Source organism: Ixodes scapularis, unplaced genomic scaffold (genome assembly GCF_016920785.2).
Source record: "Ixodes scapularis isolate PalLabHiFi unplaced genomic scaffold, ASM1692078v2 PGA_scaffold9__187_contigs__length_104089568, whole genome shotgun sequence".
In the NCBI taxonomy this organism is placed as follows: Eukaryota; Metazoa; Arthropoda; class Arachnida; order Ixodida; family Ixodidae; genus Ixodes; species Ixodes scapularis.
Genome location: NW_024609884.1, coordinates 55968669 through 55985103, shown reverse-complemented (window position 1 = coordinate 55985103; position 16435 = coordinate 55968669). Strand labels below are relative to the sequence as shown.

Genomic DNA, 16435 nt, shown 5'->3' with positions numbered 1-16435 from the left:
TTAGAGGCAAGGACGGTGAGGATATTTGGTGACTAGAGGAACCCACGAGAATATTTCGGGGAACCCCTAGGCTTAGGAACCCAGTGTGAGAACCCATGCATTAGCCTAACAAGGCGTCGGCACAAAACGACTACAGTCAAACCTCAATGTAATGAAGTCGGTAAAATTCTAAATTTACTTCGTTACATTGAAATTTCACTACATAGAAATTCAGGGCTAACGTTAAAGAAAGTTTCCACAAATGTTTCTCCGGTGCACAAAACTCACCAAGGACGCCTTTATTTCAATTGAAACTAGTCCGCCACGTTTTTCTGGGACACTCTTGGCATTATTATTGGCATCACACAATGTTCGCATAGCCAGATGGCCTGTATCGCGTCTTCGTTCTGCTGTGTGCTTGCGAACCGCCTCAAGACATTGATCGCGTCCACCACTTTACGGTTACTGGGCACATCGCAGGTGTGTTTCTCATCAGGCTTGATGTCGTCCCCGTTTTGCGAGTTCCCACGAACATCGCTAGCTATCGCCTCGTCGGTCACCTCCTCCGTCGCAACGACAACAGAGTCGGGGTATAGAGAGTCGTCGAGGTCGACATTGTTAGGGGTGGCTTCATCGCCTTCAAGGCTCCATCGCCCAGGACAACGAGAAATGCATGCTTTTAGTTAGGCCTCGAAACGAACTACGCAGCGCAAACGAAGCCGACGGAAGAAACGGCGGCGGCTCTAGTGTCCCCTCTAGTGGCCGTTCTGTACACCCCACTAGCCAAATTCGGCCCGTTTCACCTTTTGCGCTTTATCGGGGGCCCGTTTCAGGCATGTGCTTCCCAAAATCTCCTTTGGGACCCAAAAATTTGTGTGGAATGGTCCGTGAAACTTCGCTACATAGAAATTTCGGCAAACGAGACTTCATTACATAGAGGTCAAAAATACATGGCGTGCATACACCTGCGGTTAAAAAAAGTTATGTACTTCGTTACATTGAGGGTTTCGTTACATAGAAGTTTGTTACATTGAGGTTTGACTGTACCAAAAGCAAAGTCATCAGTGGAGGTAGCAGTTCACCTGGTTGGCATCCTTCTCCAGCTGGCACAGCTGAATGCACTGCTCTAGGCGAACCCTTTTCACCTCAGCCAAGTCCTCAATGTCCATTTCGCGTTCGTGCAGGAACTCGAGCAAAGCCTGAATCCGACTCTGGGCATTGTACTGACCGTCTGCCATCACCTGCACTCCTGACGACTCCAGGACCTGCCACAGACAAGACGGAGGAATGCAATCAGCATCGCAGCGCGCGAGAGGCCTAGTCACTGAAACGGAGACCCCAGGTACTTGCCTGGGAGAGCTCTTGGCCGCGCTGCAACAGCTGGAAGACCGCCTGCTGCATGTGGGCCACGCTGTCCGTGTGCAGCTGCAGCAAACGCTCGGCCTGCGCCAGCTCCCTCGTCACCTCCGTGTGCCGCAGCTCCTTCATCCACAGCTCCAGCTGAGAGCTCAGCTGCCCAACAAGACACAGTGCTCAGCATCACATCACCTACCAGCAGAGTCAACAACCAACTGGGACAGCTTTGCCTTTGAGTGTGCTAAGCAGAATAAGGGCTCGCTCATACTGTGCTGCCACTGACGCTGAACTTTTTAAAACAAACACTAGGTCAAAATGGCTGTTCTGTGTGCCTCACTTCTGGATGAATAATGTGACCTCATGCTCATTGTCACGATGCAAAATAAAGAGGAAATATCCTTGTAGCCCCCTCCCCGATGCAATAAAGGAATCTCCTTTTGATTTGCATGCGCGAGAAAAGGGTGTACTTGCTATTGAGGCTGGTTCACACACATACGACTGCTTATGACCGGAGAGGTTTAAAACCGATTTGTAGCCTCTCCAGTGGTCAGCAGCCGCAAGTGTGGGAATCAGCCTTTAGAATCAAATTTTAAACACACACAAAAAAAATTCATATATATTTGGGTGTTTCTTGGGGTCCATGTTCAATTAACACACAAGCTGAACCAAGTTAAAACCCTGCTTGGTGATCTTTTACATTTGCACTTTTCTTATCCAAAAATATTGGCCACTGGAGGTGCCTGCACAGGACACTGGCTGGAACACAGTAGTTCCGCTTTGATTAAAGTCCCTGGAGATGGCCCTTACCTCGATAGAATCGCGTTCGAAGAGGCGCAACTGCAAGCACAGGTCCAGCTGAAGCTTGCGGTTGCTCCAAAGTGCTTCCAACTCCTCCCGCGTCCGTGTGAGAGCTTCCAGCGTCCCTTCGACAGCAGCGTATGAGCCAGTACTGTCTGTCTCAGCAGTCATACCTAAGCTTCTGCAATGTAACATTACCCACCACATGAAACAATGGAAACTGTATACTCAGCCTGAACACTCTGGCCCCGAAATCTACTGTAGTGGGCGCATAATACCTCTCGGATTTACCTTAGATTACTGGTACTAAATCTGAACCAATCTGACCCAAATACTAGGGAGGTATTTATGAATTGGCACAAAATGGTACAAATACAGCATGCAAAATAAATCTGCAGCGTAAGCTTCCTCTCCTCGTCCCTCTTGAAAAGTCTCCTTTGGAAACAAATTCTCCATGCTCTGACCTCTGCTGGCATCCCTTTGCTTTCTTGCAACTTGAATTATGTATCCAATGCCAAAGAAATTAAAAAAGATTACTATGCTTGAACTTTCTCCAATTTCATATACAGGGTGTTTTTTTTGTTTTTTTTTATTCTTTACAGATATGTTTAAAAAAAGTCATGACAGCTACACTTGTGCGGTTTTCGCGAGTGAGTTATATGGCCAGGGGGACATTATGTGGGTGGCTAATCATTGCGATAAGTCGGATAATTAATTAAAATGTGTTAATTAATGTTTTAATTAGTGAAAATAGTCTTATGGTTCCAATTAGAAATTTGCTGAATGTCGTCCAGAGCCGTTAAATCAGTAATTTTTACAAAGACTTTGAGCGCGTGAGAGGTGCAGTAGTGCGCTAAAGTTACCACTCGTGGAGCAGGTACAAGGCTGGGGCTTGATAAGAGACGGAAAAATTGCGCAGGCGCCTTACCGCTACCGCTAGCCTTGTAATTGGTCCACAAGTGGTAACTTTAGTGCGAACAATCGCCACCGACATAATATCCCCCCGAGCGTATAACTCACTCGCACAAACCGCGTAAGTGTAGCTTCATGGCTTTCTTCAAACAAATCTGTAAAGAATTTAAAAAAAAACACCCTGTATATTTGCAAGCATTTTCTATTCAAGTCTTAATAGTGTAGCAAGCAAAGCAGAGCTCTTTGCAGTCCGACAACTTGAAGAATGTTCTTACCTGAGCTCTTCAAGGAGAGTTTCCCCTTCACTTATGGTGCTGACAGCCGCATCCAGAGTTGAATCTCGTTGCTGCGTGAACTGTCCCAGCAGCTGCTCTGCGGCCTCAGCTGAGTCAGCCACCTTGTTGCTCTGCAGCTCTGCACGCAGCTCCTCAAACCAACTGCTCAGCTGTGGGAATCCAAGTCGGGAGATGTTCAAGCGCCTCATAACTACTTAGAAATAACAGGCTGTATTATGACAGAAAACTTGCAACCAGTCACTTTTTTGTTGAACACTGGATATACCGTAAAATACAGGGGGAGTGCCCCCCTCCCCCCTCCCTCCCTCCTCCCTCCCTCCCTCCCTCCCTCCCTCCCTTCCCTTCCCTTCCCTCCCCTCCCCTCCCCTCCCCTCCCCTCCCCTCCCCACCCTCCCCTCCCCTCCTTCCCCCCCCCCCCTCACTTTCACTGACAACAAGGGTTAATCTACACATGGGCACGTGTCCGGTCAAATCGGGCACCCAACGTATAATTTGCAGAATTCCCAAGTTTCGGAAATGTTAATTGTGGGCGCTTGAACGGAATGGGCGCTTGCGCAGTATTTTACGGTATACGATACATCCTCAGTTTATATGTTTTCCCCGTATTTACGCACACAAATGGCGGTCTTGTCAAACTCCCATGAATGTGTGTTGTATCAATTTCTAGCAGGCTATGTTTGCCTCGTCAGTTCTTACGTCCCAAAACTGCCACCCAACATGGCCAATGCAACGCATGGGGCCGCACTCTTCCCCTTGCTCAGCTTCCTCTTTTTTTGCTAGTTTGCTTCTCTCCACTGTGCTTCTTGTCGTACTTGCCCAGGTGGTAGTGGTGCAAAACTATCAACAGTACTATCTCAGTACTATCTATACTCTGGATAGTGAGAGAAATTGTGAAAAAAACTACCAATACTACTACTGACAGTCGACTATTGTAAAACCATTGATAGTACTATCGATAGCCAATTATTACAAAACTACCGATAGCATTTTATTAGGCAACAAAAAAAATCAAGGGTATATCCAGGAAATCTTGTGAAGCTCGAAGAAAAGCACAAGTGCAAATGGGGACTTTTGGATATCGCAAAGATCGACAAGGCTTTCCGGAGATTATCTCGGTGGAGATAATCCTCAAAGAACCTCGAACGTCGAACGCCACGATTATGGACAGACTGCAATGTTTAAATAAACAAATCTAAAAAAAAAATATAAAGAACTTTATTTTCATAAGGATGGCAGTTTCTCCAAAGCAAGAAAGTCCACGTAATATAAATTGCTGCGTAAGAGTTAATTTCTGTCTCATCTCTAAGCCCAGAAGTGGTCCAGCAAGTCCGCAGTCTAGAGCAAGTTTTGAGCAGAAAAAGCCTGGTTTGGAAGCACCTTGTATCAGAAAAAAATGCATGCTTTGGAGCAGCTCTGGAGCAACACCAACGTAAGTCTGGAGCAATTCAGTGCAGTTTCCTACAAGAGGCCTTGACTTGCATTAATGTAGTCAATACTGCGTGATGCCCATTACAAGCTCCAAGTTAGCGGTCATACTGTACTAGCCAAATTGCTTTTCTATGGCTGTAAAACGGCACCACAAACTCGGTCAAATTTGTGTTTTGTTTCCATTAGTGCAAGTGGACAAAGGTTAGCAGGATTGATGTAAGCGTGCTAACTAATTACCATCGAGAAGTAGATGCAAGGTACCAATGTAACCCTCTATATAATAAAGACTGGTATCATGTGACACGAAAACCTGAATTTTCTGGACCTCATACCTCATACCTGACGATTTCTCACTGCGTAAACATGTAGCATCTAATTTGCTTTGATTTCCCTCAGTTGTGATTGCAATCTAGCTGTCCAAGAATCCAGTCTATAGTCGGGGACAACTTTTACTGGCATTTCCGAAAAAGTGAAGACTGCGCCAGCACAGCTGCGATTGGCGCTCCGTGTGCGCGAGCACACGTTTACCCATAGCTTTAGCTTCATTGCCAAGAGAAGTTGTCCCCCAGTATAGTACACAGAAGTTTATTCAATAAAAATATTCTAGGTTTTGTAATGCACAGACAGTTGAACAACGAGAAGGACGATCAAGGATTCACATCATTGAACATGAAAAAAAAAAAAAAAGGCCACAATTTGTAGCAAAGATATCCAGACCAAGCATGCTAACGAAGAAGCGCAAGAAAAAAAAGAATTACTTGAGCATCTTCAGCAGTGTGCTTCAAAATGTTCCTAAAACTGAAGAAATCGCTCAGTGCTAGATGGTAAAATTTGCGTGAAACAGTGCCACAGAGCTGGAACCCGGAATTGGATTGTGATGGCTAAACCCCACAGGGTTCCCACAGTTGTCAGATTAAAACGAAAACTCTTCCAAAAACCAATCAGTTCACAAATAAATAGTTTGGCGTGATTTTTCTCTTCTGTAGGAATTTATCAAAATGGCGCAAATGGCACAGCTGGACCACCCTTCTAGGCCCCCAAAAGTATAACCGGTTGTTACACTTTCCCAGGTCATACATTTTTTTTTTATACCATGGTCCCCTGCAAACTGTAGTAACAAGACTCTACTGCACTAGCAAGTGCACGCACAAAAGCCTAAAGTGGAGCCCCAAAAGTGCAAAATCAGGTAACTTTAATCATAGTATCCCTATCAAAATTTTTGTTGCACCTACAAAGATACTAGGTGAACTAAAACATCATGAACTGAGAATCTGATGTGCCTAAAAATGTACATGTTAAAAAAAAAAAGCAAAATGGGCAATGTGAGTGGAACTCGGATAGCCTGTATCACCTCCTTGTCATGCGTGAAAAAGATGACCGCTAGCTGCAGAAGCTGTCTCCGCTGCTCAACACGTGTCGCGAAGCTGGTGATCTGGTCTTCTAAGTCCTGGGCCACGCCGCAGATGTCGTCCGCGTTGCACTCGCCAGTCTGCGCCAGCTCCTCCGCCGCAGCCAGTAGCTTCTCCGCATTTGTGTATGTGTTCTGGGCAAACTCGCCAGAGTCAACAATCCGAGCTCTCATACACATTTTAAGAAACACTTCCAGGTCAATTCAGTTGCAGTTCACAATGCAAATGCTACCCGTCACCAAAAAAATATTGCAAAAAATAAAATGTAAACTAGGCTGTAAAGTTTGAGGTATACATACTTTAACCTGTTAACACAAAGAGAATATTGGCTGTAGCAATGCAGTAGGTAAGAGGCCCTAAGTGGTACAAGTCTAAGCCATCAAACAACTCTACTGCTAGGAAGCACGTGCAATCTCACCTGCGCAACATTTTCGAAGTGTTCGTGGCTCTTCTGTAAGACTCTGGCCCTAACAAGGTTTCGTCCAATGCCAGGGTTTTTCCGCAGAAAGACCTCTCCGTGCTTTTCCAACCAGTCCAAAACCTAGAGCATCCAAATGGTAACCCAGAAACAAAGGAAGAGAAACCCAAAGATTTTACTACAAAAGCCTAAATTTGAATAATTAAAGGGGCACTGACACATCAAAATCATATTTTTTTTTATTATCCGAAACGATTGAAAACGATGCCGGGACATTACCCTCAAAATTTGAAATTTGGGAGTTCAGTATTTGTGAAGTAAAAAAACAATTTCCAAATGCCGAATTCGAAGTTCCCGCGCGATCGGCGCCGGTGCCTTGACGTCAAAAATCGCGGAGACCTGAGAGTCGACTTTCTTTCACCACTCCCTGCTGTTGCCAAAGCGAGGAGGAAAGGAGTGAGCGGCGGCGTTACGGCGGACCGGTTTTGAGCGGTGTCGCCTGTTTTCCGTTGGAGGATACAAATCCAGGAGACGGCACCACAACGAACTCCCGATTTTTGGTATTTCAAAAAGAAGGGCCGTAGTGCGTTCGCAATTGCGTTAAAAAACATGTTTTACGATTGCCGTAATTAAATGTTATAGAGATGTCGCCTACAAAGCTTCTAAATTTCCTGATTTTTGACGTCACCGATCAAAAGAAGCGAGGAGGCGAGAGGCGGGAAAATCAAACGCCAAAAATAAAAAGGCGCGCGCGCGCGCAAGAAAATTTTTTTTCGCGATGCGGTTTTTTTTGCGTGTCTATGACTGCAACTTGCATCGTTTTAGACAATAAAAATAAATACGACCTTTGGGGTGTCAGTGCCCCTTTAACCCTTGTCTAATAGTAGTTTCGAATAACATGCCATTCGATATCTGCTTCGAGATTAACTGCATTAATAATTTTTTTCAACGTGTTGATTGCGGCAGTAAACCTTGTTGAGTGTGCCTCTGTCAGTCTCACCCACTCCAAGCTGCAATTTAATACAGGTTTAGTACCAGAGGCATATTCTAAGACACTAGCCCAGAAAACTAGAACTGTTTACGGCAGGTCACAGCCTACCCTCCTTTCATTGCCCGAGTTTGCTCTCAGCATGGGCAGGGTAACGCAGCAACAGAGTTCGGTGAAATATCGCCGAGGGGTCGATGGTACTGTGAACCCCTAGAAAAACTCAAGTAGTGACCGCCATACATCGTAGCGTTTTCTCGTTTTTCGTACCGCGAAGCAAGGGTCGTGCGTAATGAAACCGATAACGGTCGGCGGCGAAGCCAGGCAGGAGGCAGGTAATTTCCATCCGTGCACGTTTCTGTTCGCTCGTTTACGTGAATTGCGCCGGCCAGCATCAGCGTTGTGCGTTTGTAATTATGAGACACTCGGGTGGATGCACTCACATGTGGGAATGCCAGGGCATTATTACGCTGTGTAATGGTGCAGTAATGCCCAATTCACGTCTTGCCCTTTTACTTTCGATGTCACAGTTACGACTTCACCAACGTCAGTCGTGCGGCAATATGTACAAGGTGGAAGCTACAATACCCGACGTCACAATTGTGGAATCAAAAGTAGAATCAAATTATGTGAATCGGGCTGTTCGAGGAAGACGGTTGACGTTTTGCTTCTACTGTTCACCAACATTGTTACCCAGGGACCATGTGGTTTACGTTTGTTCCTACCAAGCTTGATGAACGCAAGTTTCAGTTATCAAAACGATTCTCAATAAATATTCATTTAAACTACGAGAACTGAACATTTTATGTCAACTTTAGGAAGGTAGCAAGGCGGCTGACCGTATGATGTAGTGTAGATACAAACCTGAATGTAACGGGTGAATAAGTTTGATGGATCTTTTGAAGACAAAAGTTAACAAATAGGAGGGCTGGTATAGGTTACGCATAATTCAAACCAAATACGAACGGATGACAAGACGGAGGCAAACCGACAAGTTGAGTTCACTAAAGCTCGTTGAGACAAACACACCTGGAATTTTAGAGAGAAACAATTGAGACTGTGCTTGTCCCTTTCTTAGCCGTTCGTCTCCGGTGCTAATTATGGATCTTTTCATTCTGTTACGTTTGTACCTTCGAGAAGCCTGTCATAATTTTGAGTAGGTAGTATAGGAGTCCAAGAATGTTGTAAATAGTTACTTCAGGAGTTTACTGTACGCTATTTCTATATCCGTGTTTTCATCAGCTCATTGGTATTGCAATACGTGGTATACAGGGTGTTCCTTTTTAGCTACACCAAGTTTTTAAATAAAGGGGGAAAAGTTTATTAAATGTGGTTTTCACTGCATGTCTATATGGCTCGGTGGACATTAGACAGGAATATAACCATCCCTAATATCAGGCTAATTAACTAAAATTTGTTAATTGACTTCTTAATCACTGTAAGTAGAAAGTATGTTTATATCACACACTTAGAGGTGGTCGTATGCCAAGGCTGTTCCATTTTAATCCGACTTTTTATCCACTCAATCCGACAAACCTGCGAAAGTGGGATCTGCTATTCACTATGAGATGTTTTGGTGGCGTCACCTCGCAGGCCCCCTCCTGTAACGGAGCAGGTAGGATTCGAGCAGATGACGCCGTATGTCAAAGCACGGAGTGGCTATGTTAATTTGCATGTATGCCGATTAAAAACGGTTTATTTAGTAAAGAAACATGCATGATGTTCTTGTGAGTGATCTTTCTAAAGAATAACAGCGCCTCGAAGTTGCTTTTTATATTAAAAAAAACTTTGAAATGTTCAAGAACAAGCCTGGAGCTTCACATTACAGCTTGCGCAGCTTGCATCAGGGCTATTCACAGCCTCTCTGATTCTTGTTGTATTTTTTAAATCTGTGGAGGCTGCTGTAGAAAAAGATTGTGCATTCACCAGAATAAATGATGTACTTACTGTCTTCTCAGCTGTGCATGCGCACACAGTTGTGTTGCGAAGCGCCGCACGCTAGTTTTAGCTACAATGAGCATGCCAATACCGACGCTTCTATCCAAGTGTGACTCAACATTTGCTGACAAGCAAATGCTCAACAGCAACCGACGCTTAGCTCCTCCCACGTCAAATATCTGGCAAAGATGTTAATCACATCGCGACTTCTGCTTGAAAGAAAAGCAGTAATTTTCGTAAATTCTTGTACTGTCGGATATGCGGCCCGGAAAATTCAGGCGATTGATTAATTTGTTCTAATTTTTACCAAGAATTGTTTACAAATTTAAAATCGCTCGCCGAGTAGCACATCACGCATTATGTGCATTTGGTTCCGCAAAATGAAACATACAAACAGTAGTAAGTCTCAGCAGGTGTATACCTCATTTTTTTTGGGACGCTGAAGTGTCACCAATTTACTAGGTTTAACACTTTGATCACAAGGAGGTCTCACACGTTTCACGTTGACCGGGTGAATAAGCAGGATTTAATTGAAACAACTCCGGAAGCCAGCCACCGCTTCTTCCTCACAGTTATTTTGAGGAAATGTTTAATTACTGGTTTACAAAAGACAAAAAGGAATCAACTTGGAACTAATAAGAGAACAGCACTCACAGAACATATTGGAACCAACAGGATACAGGGAGTCGCTTTCAGTGAAGTGTTAACTACACACGCGAGAGATTCGCGAATTTCCCTTTCCTATTTTCAATTTGATGAGAGATTCCTTTCACAGTTTTATTTCCTCTAAATCATAATAAAAATACACCCTATTCACCATGGAAGATGTTGTAGTGGGGTAAAGCGCAGGATATTCTATTTTCATCATCCAGCTTTTTTTTACTGGGGTAGAGAAGAGCACATTACCATCTGAGCGCTTCAACACCTCAGTGCCAAAAGTGTTTGTTAGCACGGCTATGCGTGCCACGGTTTCAAGCTTTGATCAAATGTCCCACTACAAAACCACTTCACCAATTAAACATGATGCGTGAAACAGGCTTTGTCGCGCATTACCCAAAAGCGCATGAAGCGAGCTGACGAGCCGAAAGATCCAACTGTGCGGTCTGTTGTTAGCTAGAGAAGCACCCCCTGTAGTTTGCGCATGCCGCCAATAGCCAAACTTTGCTACATTAGCCGGATAAAAGTGTAAAATTCGGGGAATAACGCAGGACACGGGCTGGTTACGCGAATTCTACAAAATCGAACAGTCTTGGCATACGACAAGCCTCAAAGTTTGTAATATAAACACATATCCTAATAACAGTAATTAAGAAGTTAATTAACAAACTTTAGTTAATTAGTCTGATAATAGTGATGGTTATATTCTCATCTAACGTTCGCTGAGCCATATAAACACACAGTGAAAACCTCATTCATATAACTTTTCCCTTCTGTATTTAAAAATTTGGTGCAGCTAAAAAAAAACCTGTATAAATATGTTTATTGCACTATATTTTGTTTTCATGAACGAATAAAATATAAAAAAAATGAAATTGGGCACAGACACTTAAAGGGGTAAGAAAACAAAAATTTAAATATTCAGATTTCGTTCGTAAATGAGTCAAGCATGACGGATAATAACCGTAAATGATAATCACACGTTTGTATTTTGAACGATTGGCTATATTTTTCGTTCCAAACGGTGCACTCGAGCAAGCGCTCGAAGAGAAGCGAACGGAGAGCGCGATGCGTCATGGGATATCCGGCGCAAACAAAAACAGAAAGAAAAGATTCCCCGCGTTCGTGACGTAGCAAGGCTGGCGTGATTATGAGCTTTGCCCTTGGTGGCGTTGTCAGCATTGCGGTGGTGTCAATAGCGTCAGCGCGTTACAACCGAGCCGTTCGAAGTACCCGTGGGGTGACGAGCGTGTGGCTGGCCCAAGGAGCACGTAGCTTCCACAACACTGTCAGCTTAGTGCTGAACGAGGTGGGAAAAACAACTTTTGTTCGAGTTTTGAGCGACGGGCTAATCTTCTAGGGAGAGAATGGCGATGTCCGGTTGCACGAACGAGGGTGCGAGAAAGAGGGGAGTACTTCCGTTCCGTGTTCTTGGACCGCTTGGTACAATGCGCGATTTGTGAGTTCAGGAGGAAAGCTAAGAAGGAAAAGGTTGAAGTGCCAAAGAGCGGCGCTGCTCCGAAGGAATCTGCTACGTCCCGACTACGTAGCAGATTCCACAACGTTGCTAGACTACCTCCCAAATAGGCTCCGCATGCATCCACCAGGTGCACAATGAAGATTGTTTATTTAGCTTTAAAATTAGTTTTCTTGTGCTTTTCAACGAAAGACTGGTGTTTTTGAGGTTAGGGTGCAACAGGCAACACATTAAAGCTAGAAAATGATCGCTGAAATTTCGTTTCCCTACCCCTTTAAGACTGCTTACGTGTAGGAATGTGAAAGCATTCCTACACACAGCACATTGCTACAAGCACCGTGCCACGTCTTCCTTTCTCACACAGCGCTCCGACAGCGACATCACGTTCCCCCAATGCGCAGGCGCAGAGTACCCCGCCAGCTTCATGATGGCTTCCGTGACGAACCACCAGCGTTGCTGTGCTTTTCTTTCTTTTATTTCTGAGGCGCATGCTCGATGACGTAGTGGTGTGACCATTTTTTGGGAACAACGCCGCCGCTTTTTCGCGTAATGGGAAAAGTAAGGCTTTCGCCTTAAAAAACGTGTATGGTTTTGCTTTTGTGTCTTGCACGAGAAATTTAAAAGCAGACAAAAGGGCAAAATCGAGGTGGGTGGGGGAGAAGCAGAGCTGGGGGGGGGAGAGGGAAGGGCGGAGGATTCACACTTCCCTCACGACTTGCACCATCTAGGAACAGCGACGACAGATAGCGTACCCCCAGAACTCACTTTCCCCTTTTCTTCTGCTTCGAACATTAGACCTCTCTCGTTCATCCTCCTCTCTCAATCTTTCCTTCTCTCCGGAGCCCGGGAGCGCGTTTCAATGACCAAGGCTATAGCTTCGCAATCCTGGCATGGGTATGGGCGGGAGCGTGATCACATGGCAAGAGATAGATGCACAACTGGTTCAATGAGCCCGTAGCTTCAACCACACTATCAGCCTAGGGGTGAACAGAGTATGGCAACCTGGTGTTAAAAAACTCCTATGACCTGCAAAGCAGTCAGCCTACAAGGAAGAGGCACAAACCTGGCGCACGTCCTCCTGAAAGAGACGCAACGCCAGTCGCTGGTGCAGCTTCAGTTTCTTCTTATGCCATTTGGTCTCCAGTGTACGGTGTTGCCCCAGAATCTCGTGAATGACAGACAGCACATGCTTGGCCCCCTCAGAGTAGTCGCCCGCCTGGCAGCTGGCAAGAAGGGCACTGCCCTCTGCCACACCCTGCGAGACATTCAGCAAGGTTCTGTTGCACACGCTTGGGAGCACATGCCCCGCATAAACATCCGAAAGGTGGCCAGTGGTTTTGCGCCGCCGTCGGGCGAAGTCAATCTGACGTCACAATCTAGAGGTTTAACGTCACATGCAGCACTGACTAGTTGGAGTCGAATGTCAGGATAATCTGACTGACACTTTGTATGACAGTTGGGCACCTAGGAAAGTTTGTGGTAGCGATGATAATATCGCCACAAATTCGCAACAGGCACAGATTGTTAAGTTCGGTGAACCACAACTGTCAGAGGCAGACAGTACAGTATTGATGTTTGATCCCGTCACAGCGGTACGCGGTCAACTTTCCAATGTAAATGCTTATCTCCCCCCCGTCTCAAAAAAAAATATTTTTTTTTTACTCTCCAAGAAGAAAATTATTTGGTGTTAAACTAAGTTAAATGCAGCATTGTTTCTATGCCCAAGAATGTTTTTGCAAATTTCGATGTGCACCACATAATTAAAAAAACTAAAAAACATTTTCTGCACAGAATAGTCTATACAGGTATGAAAAACTAAAAAATCCCATCGTTTTGCGTCGAAGAACAAAAGGACATTGTCTTTGTTAATATAGAAAAAGTATGGAACTTACATGCTTGTGGGGATCAGCCTTCGATGGATGACACACCTGAACGAGGTGGTCCAGCTGATAAAGCAGCTTCTTGCTAGCACTGTGCACCTAAAGATGTAGTGCAAGATTTGTAACTCCCCAGGTGAAATCAATAATGCGAGACGATTGGGGCTAGCAAACCCACGATGTAAAGTAAGTTGAGATGTGTGGCACCTACCTCTGTATAGGCTTGACACATTGTTTCGTACACCGACTGATGTTTGGAAATCAGCTCCTCTAATGCAGTCACCTCACGAGGAATGGTTGAGATTTCACTTGACTTGTTCCAAGATGGCACATTTCCCAAGTACTATATTGAGAAGCACATAAAAAATACATGATCAAATAGAGTGGATTTAAAGGAACCATGTCGTGATCTGGGTCCAAGAAGGCATACTTCACATTAAACCGAGAAAACTGTAAAAGAGAAGTATTTTATCAAAGGCTAAGGACTTCTTCACTGAATACTATGAGTACTAATAAAACAAGCGAAATGAAACAGACAATTTCTCATTCTCAAGCTAAATGTTGCAGAACAGAAGGTGCTTACAGCGTTAAGCAGCTTAAAAAGTACTTCGGTTGCATGTGGGCACTTAAGCCAACAATAATATGCACTACCACACGCATGACAATTCATACTGGTCTTCAATATGAACTACTAGGGTTCTGTCTAATTTTTCTGGCAAAACCTAGCATTTAGAAACAAAAAGCCATGCAACCTTCAAGCCTAATGAGAATCCAAAGGTCATTCCGAATTACAAAATTTTCCACAATATATTTACCACGCTTAGAACCTAAGAATCGTGCAGTTTAAATTGAGAGATTGAGATAAGATATTATAATCGAGTCATTAATATTATATGGCAGCTACTCTTTGCACCAATATAGTAAAACCTCGATGATACGCTTGTGATGGTGAATAAATTTTCCCGGCCGTTACTTCCAAACACTGCCGTCCGATACGGCTGAGAAGGTGCATTAGACCGTCTGGCCAAGGCCGCCCCCTTTATTTTGCTCTGCTTTGCTCTTTTTGTCTCTTTACCTTTCTGCGACGCACTTCTCGCCCAGGCAGGCATGGCCCTCAACTAGGCTTAGAAGGGATAGAGGCTTTCACAACAGCCCATTCATCTTACTGTCTCCTTCTCCACTGCACAGTCACAAGCTTCTGCCATGCTTGGTTACCCTCTTCCGCTAGTTTCATTTTGCGTCAAGTTCATATTCATGCACTGTGTGCAACTGATGCAGGGGAGGCACAGTACCTCACCAGTAAGCTAGAAGTAGCGGCTGACACAGGAGAGCAACTGGGTTCGCTTGGAGGGCTCCGAAATATAAGCCGACATTATCCGGTTGCGATTATAGAATGACACTAATTTTAAATAACAGTTCTGAAAAATAAGTTGACCTGTATTTGAATAAATATGATAAGTCTCCACAGCCGTGCAAGTCTAAATGAAATAAATTAGTGTGTGAAAGTGGCTCCCCGTTGTATCTGTGGCCCCTTTAAGAGTGTTACCAGTTTTTAGGTTTTCCTGGATCATTCATTCTTTTATCGCAGCTCCCTGAATCTGTATCGATGAGGTGTTACTGTACACCACCACTAACATAATATACCGGGGGAGCGCCAACCCCACTTTCGCTGATGACTGGGTTAATCTAAACATGGGCACATGTCCGGTAAAATCAGATGCTTAACGTATAATTTACAGAATTCCCAAGTTTCAGAAAATGTTAACAGTGGGCGCTTCAACGAAGTGGGCGCTTCCACGGTATTTTATGATAAACTCAACTTGTTACGTTCACAACACAAATAGATTACTGAGCTTCAGTTCCTGATTGACGTTACATTTACATTATTAATGTTATTGGCTAGGAATGTGCAAATATTAAGTTTAGACTACAATTTTAGGTAAAAAATGTTCAACTACAATAGCTTTAAAATATAACTCCATTTGAATAGAGTCGAACATAAATGTGCCAAATAAACATGAATAAAGTAGATAAATATAAATTCACTGAGTGATTTTCTTTTAGTAAAGCCCTATTTAGGCAACATGAATTGAATGCCAAATGCTATTCAATTGATACTCAAATTTGTAAATAGTCACCCAACCCTGTCATTTGTACTATCATCTATGAGAAGGCTTGGGTTTGGATTGGGTTTTCTTGGCACAAAAGCTGCTTAGGACATAAGAGTGCCAATATGTAGAAGGCATTATTGACATGCATTCAACACATGAAAATGCAAGGGTGTAAAAAAAAAGCTGCTGCTCAGTGCATGAGACCACATAAGATTGTAGTACTAAAATTCACATTCAGTCACTTCCCCATATCTCTAACTGCCCAGCGGTTGCTTCACCTGTTGCGCCTTCTGGTGAAAAAGTACGGAGAGGGACAATACTGTGGTCCTCTCATCGAGTCCCGCCGCAAATTCCTTCCAGGTATGATCCAGAGCAGCAACAATCTGTTGCACAGTTGCTGCTGCGTAGTGGCCACCGTCAATCAACCGCGAGCCCATCACCAAGATTCGGTTGATGTTCACATAAACATTCTGCAAAGGATCATCACCCATCAGACCAGTGCAGTCTACATACTGAGGCAGAACTTAAAACTACCTGAACAAAAATGCACACCAACCATTGATGCCATAGTGAAGTGGTCATGCTCCTCTTGCAAAACTTTAGCATCCTGAGTGGAATGCCCTATTTCGACGTAGTTCATTAAGAAAAGGTCCTTGTTGTGATATATCCAGTCCAGCATCTGAAAGAAACAAAGAACTTAATGGATATTTAAATCACAAAAATATTTCCTGATGCCGCAATTTTAAATACAATTAGGTTAAGAAATTATGTTAAAGGGGCACGGGCAGGTCAAA

General features: G+C 44.1%; 1 protein-coding gene across 2 annotated transcripts in view; it reads right to left on the bottom strand.

Moving 5' to 3' along the window:
• LOC8035715 (triple functional domain protein) overlaps positions 1–16435 on the bottom strand; it is a 259166-nt gene that overhangs the window by 225561 nt on the left and 17170 nt on the right. For both annotated transcript variants that reach the window (XM_042287363.1, XM_042287364.1), the window contains exons 9-19: positions 16198–16320; positions 15920–16111; positions 13742–13873; positions 13546–13632; positions 12717–12908; positions 6597–6719; positions 6121–6312; positions 3321–3490; positions 2143–2314; positions 1330–1491; positions 1062–1244 (exon numbers count right to left, since the gene is read on the bottom strand). In XM_042287363.1, the coding sequence (XP_042143297.1) occupies positions 1062–1244; positions 1330–1491; positions 2143–2314; positions 3321–3490; positions 6121–6312; positions 6597–6719; positions 12717–12908; positions 13546–13632; positions 13742–13873; positions 15920–16111; positions 16198–16320 (1728 nt within the window). The remainder of the gene's footprint in view (positions 1–1061; positions 1245–1329; positions 1492–2142; positions 2315–3320; positions 3491–6120; positions 6313–6596; positions 6720–12716; positions 12909–13545; positions 13633–13741; positions 13874–15919; positions 16112–16197; positions 16321–16435) is intronic.